The sequence below is a fragment of the Danio rerio genome, chromosome 4 (assembly GCF_052040795.2).
Source record: "Danio rerio strain M-AB ecotype USA chromosome 4, GRCz13ab, whole genome shotgun sequence".
Lineage (NCBI taxonomy): Eukaryota > Metazoa > Chordata > Actinopteri > Cypriniformes > Danionidae > Danio > Danio rerio.
Window position 1 is genome coordinate 23,140,295 of NC_141024.2, and position 23,463 is coordinate 23,163,757.

General features: G+C 35.0%; 2 protein-coding genes across 2 annotated transcripts in view; one reads left to right on the plus strand and one right to left on the minus strand.

The window, feature by feature from the left end:
* The window catches only part of kdm7aa (lysine (K)-specific demethylase 7Aa), a 248,442-nt gene that overhangs the window by 93,707 nt on the left and 131,272 nt on the right, over positions 1-23,463 (minus strand). Inside the window, exon 6 of the mRNA XM_087246068.1 lies at positions 5,259-5,422. The gene's annotated coding sequence lies outside the window, so the exon portion shown is untranslated. The remainder of the gene's footprint in view (positions 1-5,258; positions 5,423-23,463) is intronic.
* sema3c (sema domain, immunoglobulin domain (Ig), short basic domain, secreted, (semaphorin) 3C) overlaps positions 1-23,463 on the plus strand; it is an 84,508-nt gene that overhangs the window by 4,064 nt on the left and 56,981 nt on the right. The window contains exon 2 of the mRNA XM_087248266.1: positions 5,272-5,435. Coding sequence (XP_087104392.1) covers positions 5,303-5,435 — 133 coding nt within the window. The 5' untranslated portion in view covers positions 5,272-5,302. The remainder of the gene's footprint in view (positions 1-5,271; positions 5,436-23,463) is intronic.

Sequence of the window (23,463 nt, forward strand, 5' to 3'; positions counted from 1 at the left end):
GTTCAGTGTTGCAATTGACAGAAGCATTTTAGAGAGTTGCTTCAATGCTCTGTGGGCTTTAAGTAAGGGTCTGTTTATTACACACACAAACAATGAGGGATTATATATCATTTAGGTGTTGTGATCTCAGATCAGTGATGGATCTATGATGGCCCAATGATGACTTTAGCAGCTGTATGCTTGTATACCTCTGGCAGACTCTGACCAGGAGTAGAAAGCCATTACTATCCAAAGAGAAGTAGCCTCCACCCAGCTTAAGAGCTTCTCTCCAATACATACTGCCAAAGACATTTCAGCCCACTGCAGTTTATCTTATGCTCAAACAAACACATGCACATGTATACACATACGCACACTTGTAAATATGCATTAACTCATGCAAATCAACTTTTTTTCTTTGACCCCATCAAAACACTCTCACAACACACAACTCTCACTTATAAACACGCTCTATACAAACATACAAACTTATAAAGTCTTGTTGAACCTGCATTAAGTTGGTGGTAACATTTATAAGTACTAAAGGGTGCAAGTGTTAACATTAAATAACTGAAGGCACACAGGTTTAATGTAACAAAACAGGTGGTGTAAACTAACCAACAGCTTAAGCCAATGTTCTCTATCTCTGGCGTCCTCTCAAGCTGTGAGATGACAAACAACAACAACAACAACAACAACAACAACAACAACAACAACAACAACAACAACAAAAACAACAACAATATCCTTGAGCTGTAGTACACTTGTAGGCAAGACATTGGTTGTTAGACTTAGACTAAAGGCCTGGACACACCAAGCCAAAAGTCCAACTTTGGGCTTTGCTGGTCTGACTAGTTGGTTTGATGTGTTCCATATGTCGCCTCTTTTTGGGATCATGTTGGAGCTTGCTGGCTCAATTCAATCGTTGAATTGTCATCAGACCATTGGAGGAAGAGAGTGTTCTGAAATCAGAGTGCGAGTGTGGTGTGGTGAAGTAATCTAGCAAGTAAACAATTCAAGCCAAGAAAGATCACAAAGCACATAAAGACACAGTCATATTTTGTTCGTTGATTGTGTTCACACGCAGCTTTTTAGGTTCGAATACAACCTAATGTGAGGTGCTAGTTTATTGGTTCTAAGTAGTTGTTTGGCGTCAGCTAGGTGTGTCCTGGTCCTAAAATGCCAAACCTGTATTTTTGGTGAAGTTTTGTTTATTGTTTTGCACTAAAATATGCATAATTTGAGAAATGAAGAAAACTTTGACAGCATTTACAAATAGTGTAAATTTCTAGTGGACAGTGTGAAAAATCTGTGTCAAATATCTGATGTATGACAATATATGCAAATCACATATATGACATAAAAATGTATGTCTGGATTTTAAATAAGTAAAAATATATGTCCTGGATGTACCAGGGCTGCACGATATTGGAAAAAAAATGACATTTCAATATTTTCATTCACTGCAATGAAAATATTGCCACCGGTTACTTCATTAGGTACAACTGCTCATTAACACAAACTTCTTATCAGCCATTCAAATGGCAGCAACTCAAAGCACTTAGGCACACAGACATGGTCGAGACGATCTACTGCAGTTCATGGTTGTTGGTGTCCCATCTACTGGGATTTTCAAACACAACTGCCGCTGGGGTTTACAGAGAATGGTCAGAAAAAGAGGAAATTTCCAGTGAGCTGCAGTTCTGTGGGTGCAAATGCCTTGTTGATGCCAGAGGCCAGAGGGCCAGATTGGTTCGAGCTGATAGAAAGGCAACAGTTACTCAAATAACAACTCATTGCAACCGAGGTATGCAGAAGAGCATCTCTGAACGCACAACACGTCAAACCTTCAGGTGGATGGCCTACAGCAGCAGAAGACCACACAGAGTGCCACTCCTGTCAGCTAAAAACAGGAAACTGAGGCTACAATTCACACAGACCCACAATAATTGGACATGGAAGATTAGAAAAACATGAAAGCATGGATCCATCCTGCCTTGTATCAACGGTCCAGGCTGCTGGTATTTTTGATGTAATGGTCTTGGCGATATTTTCTTGGCACACTTTGGGCCCATTAGTACCAACTAAGCATTGCGTGATTGGTATAGCCTACCTGAGAATTGTTGCTGACCATGTCCATCCCTTTATGACCAAAGTGTACACATCTACTGATGGCTACTTCCAGCAGGATAAAGCGCCATGTCATGAAGCACGAAACATCTCAGATTGTTTTTTTTGAACATGACAATGAGTTCACTGTACTCAAATGGCCTCCACAGTCACCAGAGGTCAATTCAATAGAGCACCTTTGGCATCATGAATGTGCAGTCTACAAATCTGCAGCAACTATCATGTCAATTTGGACTAAAATCTCTGAGGAATATTTCCAGTACCTTGTTGAATTTATGCCACAAAGGATTTGGGCAGCTCTGACGGCAAAATGGGATCCAACTCGGTACTATAGTAAGGTGTACCTAATAAAGTGGCCGGTGAGTGTATATTAGATATATATACTGTATATCCATATATATCCAGTGTGGTGTTTGTGGCTGAAATAAAGCATGCATCTATAATGGAACATTGGGCATACTTCTGATCAAGTGGACAAAAATATGCATTATTTTAGGTAAAATGTTAAACAGAACAGAATAGATGCATAAAGATTAGCCGAAGTCACTTTCAAAGCTAGTACATTTCTAGTTAAGTAACTGGTTTTGCCACAAAAATAGCCAAACAAATAAAAAACCACCTTAGCACCTTGAACTTCCAAAAAAATGCGGTGCTCATGGTGCGAGATGCCAAAAAATGTAAACAAGCCACATCAATCTCCTCTATACAGCAAATTCAAGCTGTGCACTCTACCTGGTGTCTTCTTTGACAAGCATGCAATTGTGCTGACTATGAACACACCCTGCGCAGGGAGCTCAAACCTCACCGAGTCAGACATGCACTGCAGATGCCTTGTACAAAGTTCCTATCAATCTTTCACATCATTCATGTATAAGACATGAGCCCAGAGACTGCTCTATTCTTACTTTTCTCTTTGTCCTTCTGCACTCTCGGCTACAAAACAAACATATTATTAATATATAATTATGAACCACACACATTCTTTTTTTCCAAGAGTGTCCTGGTCAGAACAAGCTGTCTGTTCTCCCTGGAGCATGAAACAAGAGTTTTTTTTTTTTTTTGAAGTGGAAATCAAACTTCTCCTCATGTATTATTGAACTACTGTTGTCCCATTATAGAGAAGAGAAACACAAGGGAATGTCCATGCATTTTTTGTAAGAAGTAAAAGCAATTTTTTATTTGTTTGTAATTTTTTTTGCACTAACCCTACCCTGATAGTCCTCACAATGCACTTGCCCAAAGGTAATGACTCTGGACAGGAAGCTGGACAGGAGCCATTGTTTATAAGATACTGGTTGATATCATGACTGAGTGGATCAATGTCATGGCACTTTCTCAGCACTAATTAACTAAAAGGTTAACAGGAGGCCTTTAGGGAAAATGCTTTCAAGCATAACTTATGATATAACTGGTAAAATGTGTGTTTTAACTGGCGGCTTTTGAAGCACTGTTGATTTAGCACTATATCATAAGACATTTTTACCCAGAAAGTGGCTAATGTCTCAAACGCAAAACATGTTGAATTTTTAAAGGAATGTTGAGGGTTCAATACAAGTTGAGTTGGTTGAGCGGTGTGATGTACTGTACTGTAGTATCGTTTCAAATCTGCTTGTGATTAGACAGTTACAGCACAATGCTTTACAAGTTTCTGAAGTTAAACAATAATTTGTTATGTTCTCTTGATTACACATTTGTGTCAATATACATTTTTTGGGCATTTATTTGGTATTATCTGGTCAGTAGATTGTAGTTTGTAAGAAATAATTATAATAATAGCATCCATTGTGGCGACGCAGTGGCACAGTAGGTAATGCTGTCGCCTCACAGCAAGAAGGTCGCTGGTTAGAGCCTTGACTGGGTCTGTTGGCGTTTTTGTGTGGAGTTTGCATGTTCTCCCTTCATTCGCGTGGGTTTCCTCCGTGTGCACTGGTTTCCCCCACAGTCCAAAGGTATGCGTTACTGGTGAATTGGGTGGGCTAAATTGTCTGTAGTGTATGGTGTGAATGAGTGTCTGTGGATGTTTCCCAGAGATGGGTTGCAGCTGGAAGGGAATCCGCTGCAAAAAAATATGCTGGATATAAGTTGGTGGTTCATTCCGCTGTGGCAATCCCAGATTAATAAAGGGACTAAGCCAAAAAGAAAATGAATAAATGAACATCCATTGTAATATTATTGTTTATACATGTTTCTTCTACACGAGCATTTTTCTCAGCCTCTGATGTTTTTGTTTAGTTATTTCACTTTAAAGGCATTAAAACAATGTTCTCAAACTCAATTCCTCAGTTGTCCTCACTAAAAGATAAATTAGTATATCTAAAAACTGGAAGCGGGGGCTAAGCCCCTTTTCCCTTTCGACCCTAGCAACGCCCCTGATTTGAACACTTCATGATATAATTTAAATGTAAATTACTGAATTATATTTAATTATTTTTTTAAACCAAGTGTAGTGGTAGTATGCAATAATCCACAGAACAAGTTACATGCATGTTATTGCATAAGACCCCATATGGTAGTGTTCGTATATTATATTCAAATATTGTAACAATGCAATTGCAGAAACATGCTATTTCCATGCTGATTTGTTAGAAGCATGTTAGCTGGTCATGCTATAAACAGGCTAATCCGTGTTTGAAACATATCAGTGACTAGCAAATTCATGGTAACAACATTGTATTCCTGCAAAACATGTTAATTCATGCTAGCAACTTGCTATTTTGTTTAACCGGCTAATTTGTTTACTAACATGCAACATCATGTTAAAAAAAAATCTGATAAGCTTTTTTTTGAATTCATGTTAGAAGTATGCTATTGTCATGCCAATTCATGCTAGCAACATGCTATTCAGGCCAAAAACTTACTAAGTAGCTTATTCTTGCTAGCAACAGTTAATGGTAAAAACATGCCATCTTATCTAGTTCAAAACCAAAATCTAGACATCTTTTTTAATGTTGCACCTCAAAAAAATCTTGATTCAAGATTGCTTTTGATTTTATTATTTTAACTGGAATATAGGGCATAAACAATTAATAATATAAGCTAAGGAGTAATCCACCTCTACCCTCAAACTGCATTTATCATCATCTCTCAGTTTACTTTATAAGTCTCCTTACTCCTCAGCAGGCCTGTTTCGACCTTCACATTTCCTTTACCTCGTCTCCGCAGGTGGGCTGGTCTGGGAGTCTCCTCAGCAGTCATGGGGAGGTCAGGAGCACTCTGGGTTTATCCACTGGGGACGAGTGTTCAGCTGTTCCTTCTCCTCGGCCTCAGCGTCTCCAGCATTCATGCTCTTTCTTCTCCACAGCCGCGAGTCTTCCTGCCATTTCAAGGTAAGAATGGTTAATGTCATGCTCTAATCAAATCATTTCCTTTCATATGGGGGTTACTTTAATCACAAGAACACTTCCTGATGTTTTGAAGGTGGCAAAGCTGGGTGACATATAGCATGCTTATGTGACAACATCATTCCCTTTTTAGTGAGGTCACTTCCCTTGAAAAACTTTTCATTAAGAGTGTTATAAAGCAGACCAAGGCCTCTATTTGTCCTCGTTACTTTGAGTCACTGTTTTAAATGTGCTGCTTTGACAATAATATATGTTCAACATTGCTAAGATTGTCTGAAATAAAATTTTAAAATGGTATATCCGATTGATTGATTTGGTTGATTGATTGGTTGATTGGTTGGTTGGTTGATTGATGGATTGATACATTGATTGATTGATTGGTTGGTTGATTGATGGATTGATTGGTTGGTTGGTTGAATGATGGATTAAGGGATTGATTTTTTTGGTTGGTTGGTTGGTTGAGTGATTGTTGAAAAGCTTAATTTGTGCCACTTTTGAACCTTGCTGAATATTTTTCTGCGAGGCTTGTGATTTGTGATTGGTTCAAATGTGGGAAAGTTGCATATAATTTGGGACAGAGTCAGTGCTTTTAATCCGATTAAACTAATGTGTGGGCAGTAAATACTTTTTGGCTTCACAGTGTTATTAAAATACAACATAAGATCAATGAATTAGAAATAATAGACAAACTGTTGAACTAAGTAATGTTTTGATTAATTTGTTTCTGAATCACAGTAGACTCCTATCATTCAGATTAAAGCTCAGGTTTTTAAATGATTATATTTTTTTTTTCACAAAATGCAGATGATTTAATGGAATTCAGTTATAGTCTTGACATATAATGCATGATTTTGGTTGTTAATAATATATCCACAGTATTACATAAAAAGTATATGTGTGTGTTTGAAATATTATCTGTAGGTGCTAACTCAAGAATAATGTTCCCATGACTTTGATCAGTCTAATGGAAATGGCTGTGCTGGTCTGGTATCAGATGTCGAGAGTGATCTATCCTCTGATCTGCTGTAGCAAACATTTAATATAGTCGAGTAAGGAGATGAGTGCTGTGTCAGGGCATAAGAATACCAGTTGCTTGGCTTGCTGGGAAAATTCGAACACTTTAAGGGGATTTTCTCATCTGAATGGATCTTTGTGCAACCTTGACAGGTATCCCAATGGATTCAGGAATACAGAGCAATGTCAAGACTAATAAATTTTAGCATTTGAAATACTAAAGGGAAAATCTTCTTAAAAAGATTCCTTAAAAGTGGATGTGCAACCAAAAAACATGGTGCTTGACAGTACAGCATTGGTTTATTAGGCCTGAACAATTAACACAATAAACTAATGTAGCCTTGAGGTGAATTACACTTGAATTTATTGTTGTATTTATTGAGATATGAAATATAAATAAGATATGAAAACACAACATAAAGTATCAACTCTGCACTTGGGGAGTTTCGTTATTTAATGTTTCATTGAGTCTAGTTGAAAAGAGATTAGAAAATTAAATCAGTGTTAGGGTTGGGGCATGTATAACATAAAAAGCAATGATCCGAGTACTGAGCCTTGTGGTACTCTATTTTAAACTTTAATTCGAGTCATACTTTATTTTGACGGTCCGTTTGTTTAATTTAAGGTAAATTGTATTTTCTTGTCAACTAATTCTCATTAGATTATAAGTAGACTGTTATGTTGGGGTTAGGGTAAGTGTAAGTTGACATGTACTTCCAAATTTTCTTATGGTCAGTTAAATGTCTGTTTAGCAGCAGTAGCAACAGATATTAAGCAGATAGTCTACTAATACTTAAATGGACCATTAAAAAAAGTGTTACCATTTAATTTTCAGTTTTTAAATATCTAGGAAGTTACACTAACATGTCTGGTTAAGCTATATGTGGTGGACATTTGCTACTTGTCAAACTCGTCTATATGCTTTCCAGCTCTCCTATTCCTTTCAATCCGGTTTTTGGCCTAATTTATCATTCTGTTCCTTCTCCTTAGCTTTCCAGCACATTCCCTAGTTCAGTCATCCGTCTATGTCTTATGTGCTGAAAAGAAGCAGTGGGAAGCTTCCTAATGGCGACATAAGTAGTGTCAGAGGACTGTGCCATGGAAAAAGTCAGCTCAGACTGAAAACATTCAGCAATTGTTCTCCTCCTGTCTGAATAAGGCCACATAACGACACTCTATATGCTACTAATTTCTAACTTCAAAATACCATAAAAAATATTGATAATACCATTTTTGATTCCACAGCATAAATTCAAATGACAAAATTTATGCACGTCTAAAAGGGATAACTCATTCAAAAATTCTGTCATAATTTACTGTTTTGTTTATGGTTTTTTGTTCTAGTGAATACAAAAGAAGATGGTTTGAAGAATGCTGGAAAATTCTAACCATGAATAAAAAATAAAACTTAACCATGGACTTTCATAGTATTTGTTTTTCCTACTATGGATGCCAGTGGTAAAAATTTATCAACATTCTTCACACTGTAAATATGCAGGGTTCCACACAATTACTTTATGTTGTTTCAACACAAACTGATAAAGTTAATCGTTGTTCCAAATTTAACTGGGCTGAACATAAAACAATTTAGTTGTCCCCCAAAAATATTTTTGCCTGCCAGTGTTGCCAGGTATAGCGGACTTTTTCCAGCCCAAAACCTCAAACACACAAAAAACCTCCCAAAATATAAGATCAATATTTTATTTAACTTTAATATATTTAAATTAACCTAGATACTTTAACTGTCCTAATTTTAACCATAGAGGAACACCAGCAATCACAAAACCACAACATAAACGGATCACATCGAAACACTGCCCCTCTCACCCACTCACTGCACTTAATATTGTGTAGATTACATTATATTAGAGTATGTTTTACTTTCAAAATAGGGTGTAAATTCATCCTATTTGGCGTTTTAAACTGAACGTAGTTGATTGCTGCTTCTATGTTTGTTCTTGGTCAATTGCAGAAAAAATTATCGAAAACTTTTTTGATAAACCTCCGTGAGCATAACTACAGGCAACGCGTGATGAGTGTACACGCGAAAGGGAGTCGGCTTTGTCCAGGGAGTCAGATTTTGACACAACTTTCCTTCACCTCCTCTTGAGGGTGAGCCCACGTGATTTGTGCTATGCACTGGTCACTATTGAATGGAGTAGGAGCACATAGTTATGTTTTGTTAAATTGCATATAAAATTTACGTTTCAAAACCGCCCAAATTTTGGTAACCAACCTAAATGCCATTTTTGACCCACAAAATCATATTCAAAACCGGCCAAACTGCCAACACTGTTAACTGCATTAAATCTTCTTTTAACTCAAATTCAAAAATTGCATAGTTTTTTTACTATTAGTTGTTCAGCTTTTCACTTGCTGTGTCAAAAGTTTCATAAAATAAAATAAAATAAAATAAAATAAAATAAAATAAAATAAAATAAAATAAAAAAAGAAGCAAAATAGCCTATCATGTACCATTATAACAAATGCATGATCTTTATTTTCCAATTTTAATATTAAAGACACAACTACTGAAGCACATGAAGTAAAAGCATTACTGAAGGCACATGATCATTCAGCTATGAACAAATATACCCAATAAAACAAACATAAAAGAGCAAGCATACAGTTGAAAAATGGCACGTAATATTCTTCAGGTTGGTCAAAAATGAGTTTGCTGTTTGTAATGACGTACTTTCATTTTAATAAAGGTTTTCCACAAACTTTTATTTTCACTTCAGACATAACTGACTGTACATTTGAAATATTTAGACTATCTTTTGAAGTGCAAGAAGATATACAGGAAAACTCTGCATTTGTTACTAATAAAGACATCCTAAACTGTTGAACATCACTATGCTGAAAATAATCTGTCTGCCAGATTGTTCTTTTCTGTTGTGCAAATCAAGCTAGTTTGCTTTTTTCCTAGCGCAGGTGTGGATTTGAGTAACATCTCTGGAGAAGACATTCAGTCCAGAGATCTCTGCAAATAATTAGAGTTTGAGAAATGGTTACTCAAGGTGCTATAGTGTAAATACAGAAGACATCTTGATCATTGAAAAATCAGATGTGTTTTGTATTTTGTTGAATGTTTCATGGTAATCGAACGATGTAATGTATAGCTTGGGAATCCATCAACACACACAATTTATGAGGTCCTGGTTTGTCTTCTGTGTGATTTAGACATCCCTTTAGTCCCTTAGACCTCTGGATCATTTTCATCTCTCTTAGAGTTGTGGAAGAAGACAGATGTGTAGGTTAAAGCATTGGAGCATTATAGCAAACCTGGTCTGAATAACTCGGCTGGATTGGACTGGGATAGCAGATGTTCTGGGGTGTCTGAGGAGCTCCAGTAAAGGCACTTTATAGAGGAGAAGGGAGTTTTAGGTGTCTCGTAGAAAAAAAGAATAGGAGAAATGAAAAACTCTGGAACAGTTCATTTGAAATTGCAATTTGGTAATTAATAATGGTATAATAAATGGCAAACTGAGAAACTAAATATTTCCCTGCCAACACATTTATTTGAGCTTCATGCATTCTTCTTTAATCAACACTTTAATTTTGCGTAAATTAAATATTTTTGGAAAAGGAAAAGTTACATTTAATAAAACTTCAACCCCTCAATGTAGGTGAATTCAATTTAAATGTTTCAACAACATATTTTTTATTTGCTTGTTATTGGATCTGGGGGAAAAGATAAAAATAAAAAATGTTTTTAATGGTTTAATTCATGATCAAACGTTCAAATTCTGAAGTTCATTCATAAGGAACTTTTTTAAACCTTGTCTATGCCAAAAACAGTAACTAAAAGCGGCAGAAGAGAGACATGGTTCAGTCTATTTAATGATATTCTAACTAAACTAAAACCTTCTGACAAATTAAATCAGTTTGGTGAAACAAAGGTCAGTTTTGGTGTTTGGTGGTGAGTTTGAGAGCTTTTCTGAAACTCGACTTACACTATAAAGTGAACTTTGGTCACAGGACAAGACTTTTCTGTGAAATTCCTCTGCCTGATAATGCATTCATCTAAATGCAATGGCTTGGTGAGTGACGCTCAATAATAAACTTTGATAAAGATGAATTATGTAGCCCGGAGAAATAATAGACATCGGTAATGCGTAACAATAAGTAAGCTATATGACTACGACTAATTAATGTCCTTTGAGTGGTCTGAGAAAAAAAATATTTACTTTACACAGGTCATGTCCAAAAAAAAAAAAAGCTATACTGTAGCCATTTTTTATACAAGTGCATTTTCATTCATTAGCTTAGTCCCTTTATTAATCCAGGGTCGCCACAGCGGAATGAACCGCCAACTTATCCAGCAAGTTTTTACGCAGCGGATGCCCTTCCAGCCGCAACCCATCTCTGGGAAACATCCACCCACACATTCACACACACACTCATACACTACGGACAATTTAGCCTACCCAATTAACCTATACCGCATGTCTTTGGACTATGGGGGAAACAGGAGCACCCGGAGGAAACCCACGCGAAGGCAGGGAGAACATGCAAACTCCACACAGAAACGCCAACTGAGCCGAGGTTCAAACCAGCAACCCAGCGACCTTCTTGCTGTGAGGCGACAGCACTACCTACTGCGCCACTGCCTCGCCACAAGTGCATTTTATTAATTTTAAACATAAATTTTTGGTGTTTTATTTTAGTTTTGAGCTTCAATTTGAATGTAAACATCATAAAGGCGTGGAAAATGGAACAGCAATTAGCCGGAAGATCAGAAATTGATCGGACACATTTTTTTTGATCACTTCATGTATTGTTTGGTGATAGATTATTGTTTTATAATGAATTTAGTTTTATATAACCTTATATCTTAATTTTGATGCATTTTTATGTTTATGTAACTGTTCAATAAACAAGAGAATCGAATGAAAGCGAATGGAGTGAAGTGCACTTAAAAACAGCTCACAAAGCCTACAAGCATACTTCTTCTGCCTCAGTCAAATGACTGACTATTTAAGTCACAGACTATTTAAAAAAGTAATTAATAAAAACATATTTTAAAAATATAAAAATGTTATCAAATCTTTAAAATACTTTACACTGAGTATTATGTGAATTATCACAAACTTAATGAATTTAATACTGAAACTAAAACTGAAATGCAAGGAATAAATATTTTATTACAGTAATTTAGAATTTATTTATTTTTTGTATAAGTATTATTGTATTATTTCCAAATTTAATTTAATTTAATTTATTCATTAATTTATTTTTTTCAGCTTAGTCCCTTTATTAATCTGGGCTCGCAATAGCTGAATGAATCGGCAACTTATCCAGCATATGTTTTATGTAGCAGATGCCCTTCCAGCCACAACCCAACACTGGGAAACACTTACAGTATACACTCCCATTCACACAAACTTCTTGCTGTAAGGCGATCGTGCTACCCACTACGCCACTGTGACTTAATGACTTTTTATAAATTAAATTAAATTAAATTAAATTAAATTAAATTAAATTAAATTAAATTAAATTAAATTAAATTAAATTAAATTAAATTAAATTAAATTAAATTAAAGGTCCATTAGTCCTAGAGAGAAGAAAGTTACAGTATAGAGACTTCATTTGGATGAAGTCAGCCTAGTTAATAATGCATTTACTTCAATTAGGATACAATTACAAACAGTTGGGTGTTACCTTCGCTCAGCATTATGTCTGCTGATGTTTGTTTATCAGTTCTGACCTGAATCCACCCAGTCCAAAAATCAGTTTAAGCCACATTTGTGAACTTGGGCCAGGTAACACAAGCCAACACCCTTTGCAAATAAAGGAGCTTAATTGATACCCATGTTGATTTGTCCATGGGTGGGTTGTTGTGGTTTCTGGTAAACCATCAGAAACGTGAGACATTTTAGGAATCCTTCAGTCTATGGATAGTTTTCAGCATTTACATTTAGCCTTTAACGCAGCTTTTTCACATCACGTCTCTGACCTTTACGATGCTTTACTAGCGGTTGTCAAACTCTGTTTACAACAGCTGACAGTTCTGTTCTTTGTTATTTATACAATGATATTTAACTGCATATTAACCGAGGCAAGCAATGCATTTCATCTTGGCTTATAAAAAATAGGACGCCATATCAGGGTGTTTCCGTGTCGTGATGGGAGTCATTTACAACATATTTGTGCCAGTTTGCGTGCATGCACAAATTTTCTCTTTCCACGAAAACACACACCACACATTTTTGTCCTTGGATTGTTTTAGTCGTACTGCAATTATGCAGCATTAAAACTCCTTCATCCTCCAGCAGGCCACAATACAGCATTTAATTGTGTTTGTGTGTGCCATATACTAACAGCGATGCCATAATTTGAGACTGTTAAGCCCTCAAACATTTATGAAAATGCACACTTGGGAGCTTTGAGAAAGGCCTCATCTATGAATGCCTGATTTTTATCTTAATTATAGTCCGCTGAAAATCAAGACTAACATTTACTCAAAGCCAGTCGTGGCCTGGGTGAAACATTCTCTGAATTTTCTACCTCAGATATCACTTTGAGGATTAAACAGTGCTGACCTGAGCCAACATCACATTCATTGGCTATAAGGTAACGTCTTTGGCATAAATCACTGTTGTGGCTGAACCCCAGAAGTTTGATGATGAATAATCTATACAAAAGACTGAAAGTATTACTTTGGAAAGTCCTTTTATGGGTTTTTGAAGCTGCTGCTCTGATACAAGTAATATCTCAGCCAGAGTATGTTAAAAAAATAATAATGTTTTTGTTTTCAGAGTTTGTTAGCATATGCTTGCTAAATCAAAAAATCTAAATGCAACAAACAAACAAACAAATGCAACAGAATATGCAGCAAAAAAAAAGCAAGAATTTAAAACAGAAAAAAAAAATCTAAACCTAAAACATTAAAGCAAGAAAATCAAGGTGCATTTACATTAACTTGATTCATAAAAACATATATGTTTTGTTATGATTAGGCATGGTATCCAGACTTTGGTAATATTTTAAAATAATAGTTCATTTGTTAATGTTAATTAATGTATTTACTAACATGAACAAACAATTAGTAATATATTTAGAAGGGTATTTATTAATCTTTGCTAACATCAGTTAATGTTACTTACTAATGCTAAGCTCATGTTCATGTTAACTCACTGTGTCTTAATGTTAACAAGCCTAACTTTGAATTTCAATAATGCATTAGTAAATGTTGAATTATGAATAATAAACGCTGTACAAGATTGATCATGCTTAGTTAATGTTAATAAAAATAATAATTTAATTAACATTAAATAATGGAAAATTATTTTAAAGTGTTACCCACACTTTTCCACTACCTTCGATCTACAAAAACTGAGCTTTTAAAAATTCTAAAGCCCCCATTTTGTTTGTAAATGCTGATGGTCAGTTCCAGGTCAATCCACACGTACACAGGTATCTTTAAAAATGAAAATTTTCCCAAAATCTCTGTCCACATGAAAAGGCAAAAATGCACTGTGATGCATGTTAAGGGAAAGTCGAACTAACAGGTGATGATAAAAGCCTTTTATGCTGGGTCACACCAAAAACAGAATTAAGTATTTGAATGACTATATTGCATACAAGGATGCAAAATTAGTGATGCTGCAGTGTTTGCCATGAACATGCATAATTTGCCTCAATTGCATCAATCTGCATTTGGTGTGAACCCACCCATGTTGGCCAATAAGATAGGAGAAAACAGTGCACATGCTGATGTCATGACTAGGCCCACACGGAATCTGCGTGCACAGGAATCTGCAGATTTTCGCAGATTTTTTGCCCATCATTGAGTCTATTTATTTATTTGTGTAAATGTGTTTAAATTTATAATTATTCCATTTTTACATTTTAATTACAGTAATATTATTGACTAATATGAAAATGTACATATGACTTTTTTACAATACAGTTTGTAAAGTAATATGTTCTGTCTTTTATTAGATATATTACAGTATGTGAGAAACATGCTTTGATTACAAAATAAGTGAATCTAATTTGATTTGCATTGTAAACAATTGTTGATTTGCATTGCTTTTTATTCTAAATGAAAAGTTAAAAAATTTATATTTTGTTCTTTCATATATTAAGTTTTTAGTTATGATACTCCTAAAATCATTCACCATAAATCTGCAGATTTTTTTTTCCTTTTTTCCCCAAAATTCTGTGCAGAAATAGCAAAAAATGTCAGCAGATTCTGTCTGGCCCTAGTCATGAGACAGTAACTACAGTACAGTTGTGGTGACCATATGACCACATTGTACCTAGAGTGTCAGAAAATCTTCACAGACTGGAGTCTATAGAAAATTTTGGTTTCAGTCACCTTATACTGCATTTCCATGTGAACAAACAGCTAAACCACAAACAGCTAAATGCTTTGTGTGGACAGGACCTCATATAGAAGGATTAAAATGCAAACTTTTGAAAATGGAGGCTCTCTTGACTGCTCTTCTGGACTATTGCGTATCATTTCCGATATGTCAAGCCCGCTACATATGATATGACCACTACACAAGCAAGTATGAATACTGGAAAAATATGTGAATGCTCAGTGAACATGATTGGTCACATATCATCAATTTACAGTGTGGTCAGTGCCAGTGATTGTTTTTCAGAAAGCAATAAAAATGAAGTCTGGACAAGGAAAATCTTTCCATATCAAACCAAATATAAACGAAACACAAAATCAAAAACAAATAAGACTTGTGATTAAACAAATTACTTGTGAAAGCAACTGGTAGGCGAAACAGCACAAAAAAACACAAAGCAAAAAGCAATAACTAAGAGCAATTCCACGCAAATGTCAACCTTACCATGAAAAAAAATTAGCTTCCACCAAAATACAGAAACCGTTTCTACATCTTTTGTGTAAGCAAGTATTTAGCAGTACTTTTAAAATACTCATAAATGTCTCTGTCGTGTTTTTAAACTATTATATTTAATTTACCAAAATCACACAATTGGCAATTTCACAGCTGTCACATCCACAACGACTCTTTTCCTCATAAATGCAAAAATGTCATAAATTAAAATCAATAAATTTTGTTTTATAGAGAGCCGACTCGTATCTGTTTGATTATTATTATTTATTTTGGGTTGTGCAGTTTAATTGACAATGTCTACAAAGTATGTTGTATACTGTAAACTTTTTTTTTGTCACATCCATAACGCATGTTTATATCCTCATTTAAAATATATAAAATGTTTACAGATTGATATTTTTTGATCCCATAACTCTGTGGTCAGTTGTTTTGGAAAATATAAACAGATGTGTCAATATAATGTTAACGGATACTTTTTATGTGAATTTTTGTTTTGAGTTTTTACTGAAAATGTCACATCCATAATTTATATAACAAAAAACAATAAATGCAAAAAAAAAAAGCAAAAAAAAAAAAAAAAAAAATCTATATATATATATATATATATATATATATATATATATATATATATATATATATATATATATATATATATATATATATATATATATATAAATCCAACCAAACAAAACAACACACAAAGTCATTTCAAGGCAAGCTATATGCACAAAAATTTTTCTTTTGTAAAAATACACCTCCATTCTCTGCAAATGACATATTAAAGTCAGTAAGTGTGCTTATCTGTAGGGTGTGTCTAGGTTAACTGTTCCAATCGAGTTAAAGCTTGGACTGCAAAGCTTGAGGCAGACAATATTTGTCTTCTTTCCTGCCCTCATTTAACCTCTGTCTCTGTCTCTGCTCACCTTTCCAACCTTGGTAAATATTGCATGAATTTCTGTTTGCCTGCAGATATATGATCAATCCGTGACCATCAATAGGGAGAAACAGCCTGTCATAATGGACTTAACATGCACGTTCTGCCCTATTGATTCATGCTAATGTATTCAAGGGTAGTTCAATGTTTTCAGCTTCCTAACCTTTTATTCTGCTGTTTGCTCAAACTATGTAGACTTTAAAAAGAATGTTGGTTTATGGTTTGAAGATTTGTAAAGCTTTTTTCCAGATGAGAGGCCAAAATTCTCAATTGCTTTAAATGAAAAAGAAAGGAAACACTGATGTAATGGAACAGACAGGGCCTTCCTGTGTTGCTTCACGTACAAATGTGAATTTCGCTCTCAAAATAAGATTTCAGACAGCATTTTTTATCTGTATTGTGTATAAATAAAAAATGCAATGATAATAATAACAATAATAATAGTAACAACAATAATAATAATAAAAACAACAACAACAAAATTAATAATAATAATAATAATAATAATAATAATAGCAATACATTATGACAATTTTTTGAGATTACTGAGAGGGGTGACACAGTGGCTCAGTGGTTAGAACTGTCACCTCACAGCAAGAAGGTGGCTGGTTTGAGTCCCAGCTGGCATTTCTGTGTGGAGTTTGCATGTTCTCCTGAGTTTGCTTGGGTTTCCTACAGGTGCTCCGGTTTCCCCCACAAGTCCAAAGACATGCACTATAGGTGAATTGGGTAAGCTAAATTTTCTGTAGTGTATGTGTGCGAATGAACTGGAAGGGTATCTGCTGGGTAGGTAAAACATATGCTAGATAAGTTGTTTTTTATGATTATTTATTATTATTATTATTATTATTATTATTATTATTATTATTATTATTATTATTATTATTATTATTATTATTGTTGTTGTTGTTGTTGTTGTTCTTGTTGTTGTTTATTTTTGGCATAATTTTTTAGGTTTGGATGTGGGTTCCGGGGTGAAACATGTATTTTTGACAATAAAATTAAATAAATCATATATTTGTTTATTCTTAGAGATTTTTGAGGTGAAATATGACACAATATCAAAATAAATAATATAATTTAAAAATTATGATTAAATAATATTTGATGAAACTAAATAATAATAATAGATGTGTTGATTATTAAGAATAACAATGCTAATGCTAATAATAAAACAACAAACACATCAGGACGAACCATAATAACCATAATAAGAATTAACAAGACTGAAGTGGCAGAATCTTTTTTTAATTGTTTATTTATTTTAGATTAACGAATATAATAATAATAATAATAATAATAATAATAATAATAATAATAATAATAATAATGATGATGATGATGATGATGATGATGATGATGATGATGATAATAATAATATTAATGATGATGATGAGGATAATAACAACAACAACAACAACAACAACAACAATAATAATAATAATAAATATACTTTTTTGTTGTCTTTGTTCTTTTTAAATGTCTTGAAATTGTCTACATTTTTTTCCCAAGATTTTGCTGTGAAACATTGCCTGTTTGAATCTGTGTTTGTAGATCCACATGCAGCAGTCAAGCGTGTGGATGTTTATGTATAAGTGAGAGTGTCTCGTGTGAAGGTGAAAGGTCATGAGAGGCCCGGGGGGATCAGTGACAGGTGAAGATGTGGCCATGTGCTAATTAGGGCAAAGCAGCCATTAGCATGATGGGTAGTTTAACGTGTAAAGTTACAGCTCCTATGGGAAACACGGCACTGAAACCAAGTCTGATCTGACGCAGAGACACACGGAGATACTGATAAACTTCAGTGCTGCCAAGAGAGAGACCCTAACTGAACTCAAAGCTATTAATAATAAATGAGAATTAAAGCTAAATCATTTCTAATCATATTTAAAGAGGAAGCACTCATTTCCTTGCTTTATGAATTAAATCTTTTGTTCTCCATTGACCTCAACTATCTCATTTGTACAGCCTGACTTTGACATTTATCAGTAAAGAACAGGGAAGCTTTCTTTCTGCCAATTTACTACATACAAATAGACAGACCGACAGATAAATATAGGAGATAAATAGACAGACAGACAGACAAATAGGAGATAAGACAGACAGGCAGATATATAAAAGACAGACAGACAGACAGACAGACAGACAGACAGACAGACAGACAGACAGACAGACAGACAGATAAAAAACAGACAGACCGACAGACAGACAGACAGACAGACAGACAGATAAAAAACAGACAGACAGACCGACAGACCGACAGACCGACAGACAGACAGACAGACAGACAGACAGACAGACAGACAGACACACAGACACACAGACACACAGAAAGACAAAAAACAGACGGACAGCCAGACAGACAAATTAATAGGAGATAAATAAACAGGCAGACAGACAGTCAGATAGATAACAGATGGACAGACAGACAGAATAATAGGAGATAAATAGATAGATAGACAGACAGACAGACAGACAGACAGACAGACAGACAGGCAGGCAGGCAGGCAGGCAGATAGATAGATAGACAGACAGACAGACAGACAGACAGACAGACAGACAGACAGACAGACAGACAGACAGACAAACAGACAGACAGACAGACAGACAGACAGACAGACAGATCTATGTAAATTTGGATGCAGCCATATAAATAATCACAGAACACTCAAACATATTATTCCCACCATAAACAACAGACCCAGTGTATATGACAATGGTGTGGCAGAAACAGCTCTTGTCTGGCTGGAAAACCCAGAGCACACTCAGGACAGATGTGTTGAAGAGGCAAAATGGCAGGCCAGCCAATGCTAAATCACGGCAGTCATTGGCTAACAGTGGTGTCAGTGTGAAATGCTATGTATGCAGGTCTTCTTCCTCTCTGCCCGTATTTATAAATGCGTATTGAATGAGAGTGCTTGTGTATTTGTGTATGTGTGGAGACTAGAGGCCAGAGGAATGTGGGTAATGTCAAGAGGACAGACTGTCTGACGACTCTTTCGCATGTTAGCCAGCAGTCTGGGTGGTCGAGACTATAAGCGCATCTCAACCTGTGTCCACCTGATCATACTAAATCAAAGCTGTTTTTTACAGTCTCTGAGGAAAACATGAGAAAGCGTTATGGTCAACATGGGGTAGCTACAGTATTTTGCATCATGCTACAAGACACTGTTTTCAGTTAATAACAGAAAAGCTTTCTATGTGTTTTGGTGATTCATTTACAACTAATGAATGTCTAATAACAATGTTACGAGGGCCTGAAAATGCAAAATGTTTAAATGTGATACTGTTATCATCTCCGTAAACAATTTTTTGTGAGATAAAAGCATCCATCAGAGGGTTAAATCAGAAAATGCACATGGTTTAAAAATATAGATTTTTTAATAAAAGATTTGACTCAGAGTTGTTTAAATGATTCGCCGTTCGTCCAGATCTTTTGCCTCTTCGTATCGATGTTGAAATGAAACAATACCAAATATGAGTTGTTGGATCCGATAAAATGTGGATGTGCCTATCCCTTCAGACACTACCGAAGTGTGAGGGACCATGGGATAGTTTATGACACGAAGATTACTATCACTGAGAGATGGCCAGTCATGTGGCTGTTGAGAATAAAGTGTTAAAGTTCATTTTCACAACACCACCACAGTATAGCCAACTATGCGCTGTATTTGTTTCTGTCATTTTAATGATGATTAATACAAAAATCTATCCTGCAGACTACTAATTCATGGGACTTTGTTAGTTACTGTTACACAGTTTGTATGGACCAGTTTATTCTCGTTTTTGACATTCTAATGTTTTTTTTTTTTTTTTTCCTCTGGCATTTCTGTGTGGAGTTTGTATGTTCTCCCCGAGGTTTCTTCCGGGTGCTCTGGTTTCCCCTACAGTTCAAAGACATGCAGCATAGGTAATTTTGATTAACTAAACTGGCCGTAGTGTATGAGTGTGTGTATAAATGAGTGTATAGGTGTTTTCCAGTTCTGGGTTGCAGCTGGATGGGCATTTGCTGCGTAAAACATATGCTAGAATAGTTGGTGGGTTTAGTCTGCTGTGGCAACCTCCGAAATAAAGACTAAGCCAAAGGAAAATGAATGAATGAATTTTTGCACTTTAGAGCAAGTTTAAGTGATGAATTTTTCAGTGTTAAATGTTCTGTGAAGTGCTTTCAAATGTGCATTTTCTATTGATGTTTGACTAAATCTGAACTGAAAAATGTTTTTAATGTATTTGTTTTTATCCCAACTCTGCCAATAAGACTGGTTGAGTTCAAGCACATCAAATGAAAAGCAAATAAAAAGCTTCTTAAAGGGGGTGGTGCATGTCAGATACTAAAGAGCATTTGATTAGTCGATCTGAAGTGGTATCGTTAAGTTGATCCATTTAGTCTGAAGTGACAAACTGCAAGCTTTGGATGTTTGTTTTGGTTTTTATGTTTTCTAAATGTGAATTTTGTCACTGTTTTGGAACACACAAGCTAATAGATATCCTTAAAACTAACAGACTGAAAATAACATTTAAAATTTTTATTTCACACGACCTTTAAGGACCTTAAAGATTAAATATGTGATTAATTAATTATAAAAGTCTTAGTAACAACAATAAGTTTTAGCATGCTATTTCAGCCATTTTGATCTCTATCAAATAATTTCACATTGACACAACACTAATTGTTTGATACAAACAAATATATTTATACAAATTGAAAATAAATAAACTGAAAATTATATGGTATCACTTTATTTTGATGGTTCCTTTCATGCATATTTTTTTTCGAATTTAAGTAATACTTAATCTACTTGCCAATAAAGATTTATATGTCAAGCACATGCATCAGTGCAGCTTTCGCGCGGGCTCATACTATAGCTCTCACCGTGGCTGACGCCGATGCTGACGCCGATGCCGACACCTAAATGTACCTCTTAAAAAGTTTAACTACTCCTATTGACTCATATCGCAAGCTCTGTGATTGGTTGGCTTGGTACCTATGACGAGTGTGGGCGGCAATGAGAATCGCAAGCCCGATGAAGCGAGTTTTTACAAGTGTCTAGTACTGTGAGGGAGCTCCAGATGGAAACTGTTGTTTTGTGTTTACCTGTAAGGTTAAAGTTGTTGCATGTCCGCCTCTGAATGAGTGAGTTTTAGCTACTTGCTGTGTTCAGAAGTGTTATTGCAGAACAACACAAACAGCAGGCAGAAGTATAAATGCACACGTTTAAATCACTCGATGCAGAAAAATAAATCAGCCTAAAGTCTCATTAGATTACAGTAAGTAGACAGTTAGGTTGGGGTTGGGGTTAGTGTAAGCTGACATGTACTTGCAAAATTTCTTATAGTCAGTTAAATATCTGTTGAGAGAGCAGTATCAGCAGATATTAAGCAGTCTACTAATACTCTAAGAAGTAATGAGAAGTGAATGGCATGTACTTGCAATGCAACATTTATTCAGATGGTTAACAGGGACCATCTAAATAAAGTCTTACCAATTATACATCAAACTTCAACTAACATTTTGTTAGATTAGAATTATAAGAACCTTATAAATCCAAGCAGAACTTTAAGAATTACAAGTTTCTATTTGCATTTGACCTGCTCCCTAAAAAACACATTCAAAATATTGTGAGGATCTTCATATTGTATTTACAGAATATATTTAGAGCCGCTGTCATTTTCATGTATGGAAGATAAAATTGATATAATTTTTGCTAAATTAAATTCTAAACCTTTAAAGCTCAGTATCTCAGAAATTCTCAGAATGCTGACAGAACCTTCTAATTGCAAAATGGTGTATTGTTTTGATAATTTCTAGTATACAAAATTTTATAATGCTTTATCATTAACCAAGCAACAACAACAACAACAACAACAAATGCTTGATTGCTTAGAAAACTAGATTGACATTTTTAACAGATTAACACGACATAATCATAATTAACCATAATTATTGCTCAGCAAGCACCAATCACTCTAACAGCCTATTTTTTTCTCCCACTTATCGCATGACAGATCAGGCCACTGAATTAGGCCAAAGATATTGTGATCTCTAATGAGGATGACGTATCCGGTTGCCTGGACAGAGGCTTTGAGTCTATAAGCATGTGTGAAATTATCTATACATCACATTGAGCGAATTTAACCAAGCAGAAGCAAACCAAAGCAGTGTGTTTTTGTCTAAACAGCGGCAGCTTTTGAAAGAGGAGTAAAGTCATGTCTTGAGGGCAGGTGCCACTGCTGCTTTATATGGATGCTTCAGTCAATGGTTTCTCCAAGAAAGACTGGCACCAGTAATGAATGAGACACTGGCATATAGTTAATTTAAGCATGCAAAGCTTTCGATGTTCAGGCACTGAGAAGGAAGTAATGGGAATAATGCTGTAATGGGAGCTTAAGTCAGTAAATTTAGCCTGGAAAACTTTTGGCTGGAGTTTTGAACTGCAATTAGTGACTCTCAGCAGGTCCATGCTATTGTTTGTCCACATGGGGTTGGTGGTGTTATAAACCTCTGACATTCTTTAGAAACGTAATTGTGTTTACATATGCAGATTTCCACCAGTCTGAATTAATTAATAATTTAAACTGCACTACTTATGTATAAGTAAAGTTTTTAAATATAACTGTAAAAGTAGCAGCATGGATATAAACATTTACATGGCATTGTATTAGCATATCTTATGTACTGTATGAGTACCTAAAGAGGACCTATTATGCAAAAATCTATTTTATAAGGGTTTAAACACACTTATGCGGCAACAGTCTGTGAACATAACCAGCTTCTAATGGTAAAAATTTATTAAAATATTTTTTTATAAATAACACTTAATAAAACCTGCAGAAACACTTTTGACATTCTCCAATTGTACATGTCATTAGAGAGGGAAGGCTCGATCCAGTAATGGCAATCATTAGCATAGGATGTTAGTCTTGTTTTTGAATCTGCGACTATGCTGACACATAAGCAACTGCATTTGTATGTCATTTGGATTTAAAGCGACAGCCACCAAAATGGCACAGTTAGGATCAAATACTAAAAAGGGGATGTCCTAAAGAGTATAACATATTATTTGTGGGGTATTTTGAGCAGAAACTTCACATTTTTTATATCTTGCAAAAAGGGGCATAATAAATCCCTTTTTAAAAAATAAATCTATGAAATTCAAAAGCAATATAAAAAGAATAGTTCACATTATAATTTACTATACAGTCATATACTATAATTAATAATTTAAAGTTGCCATGAAAT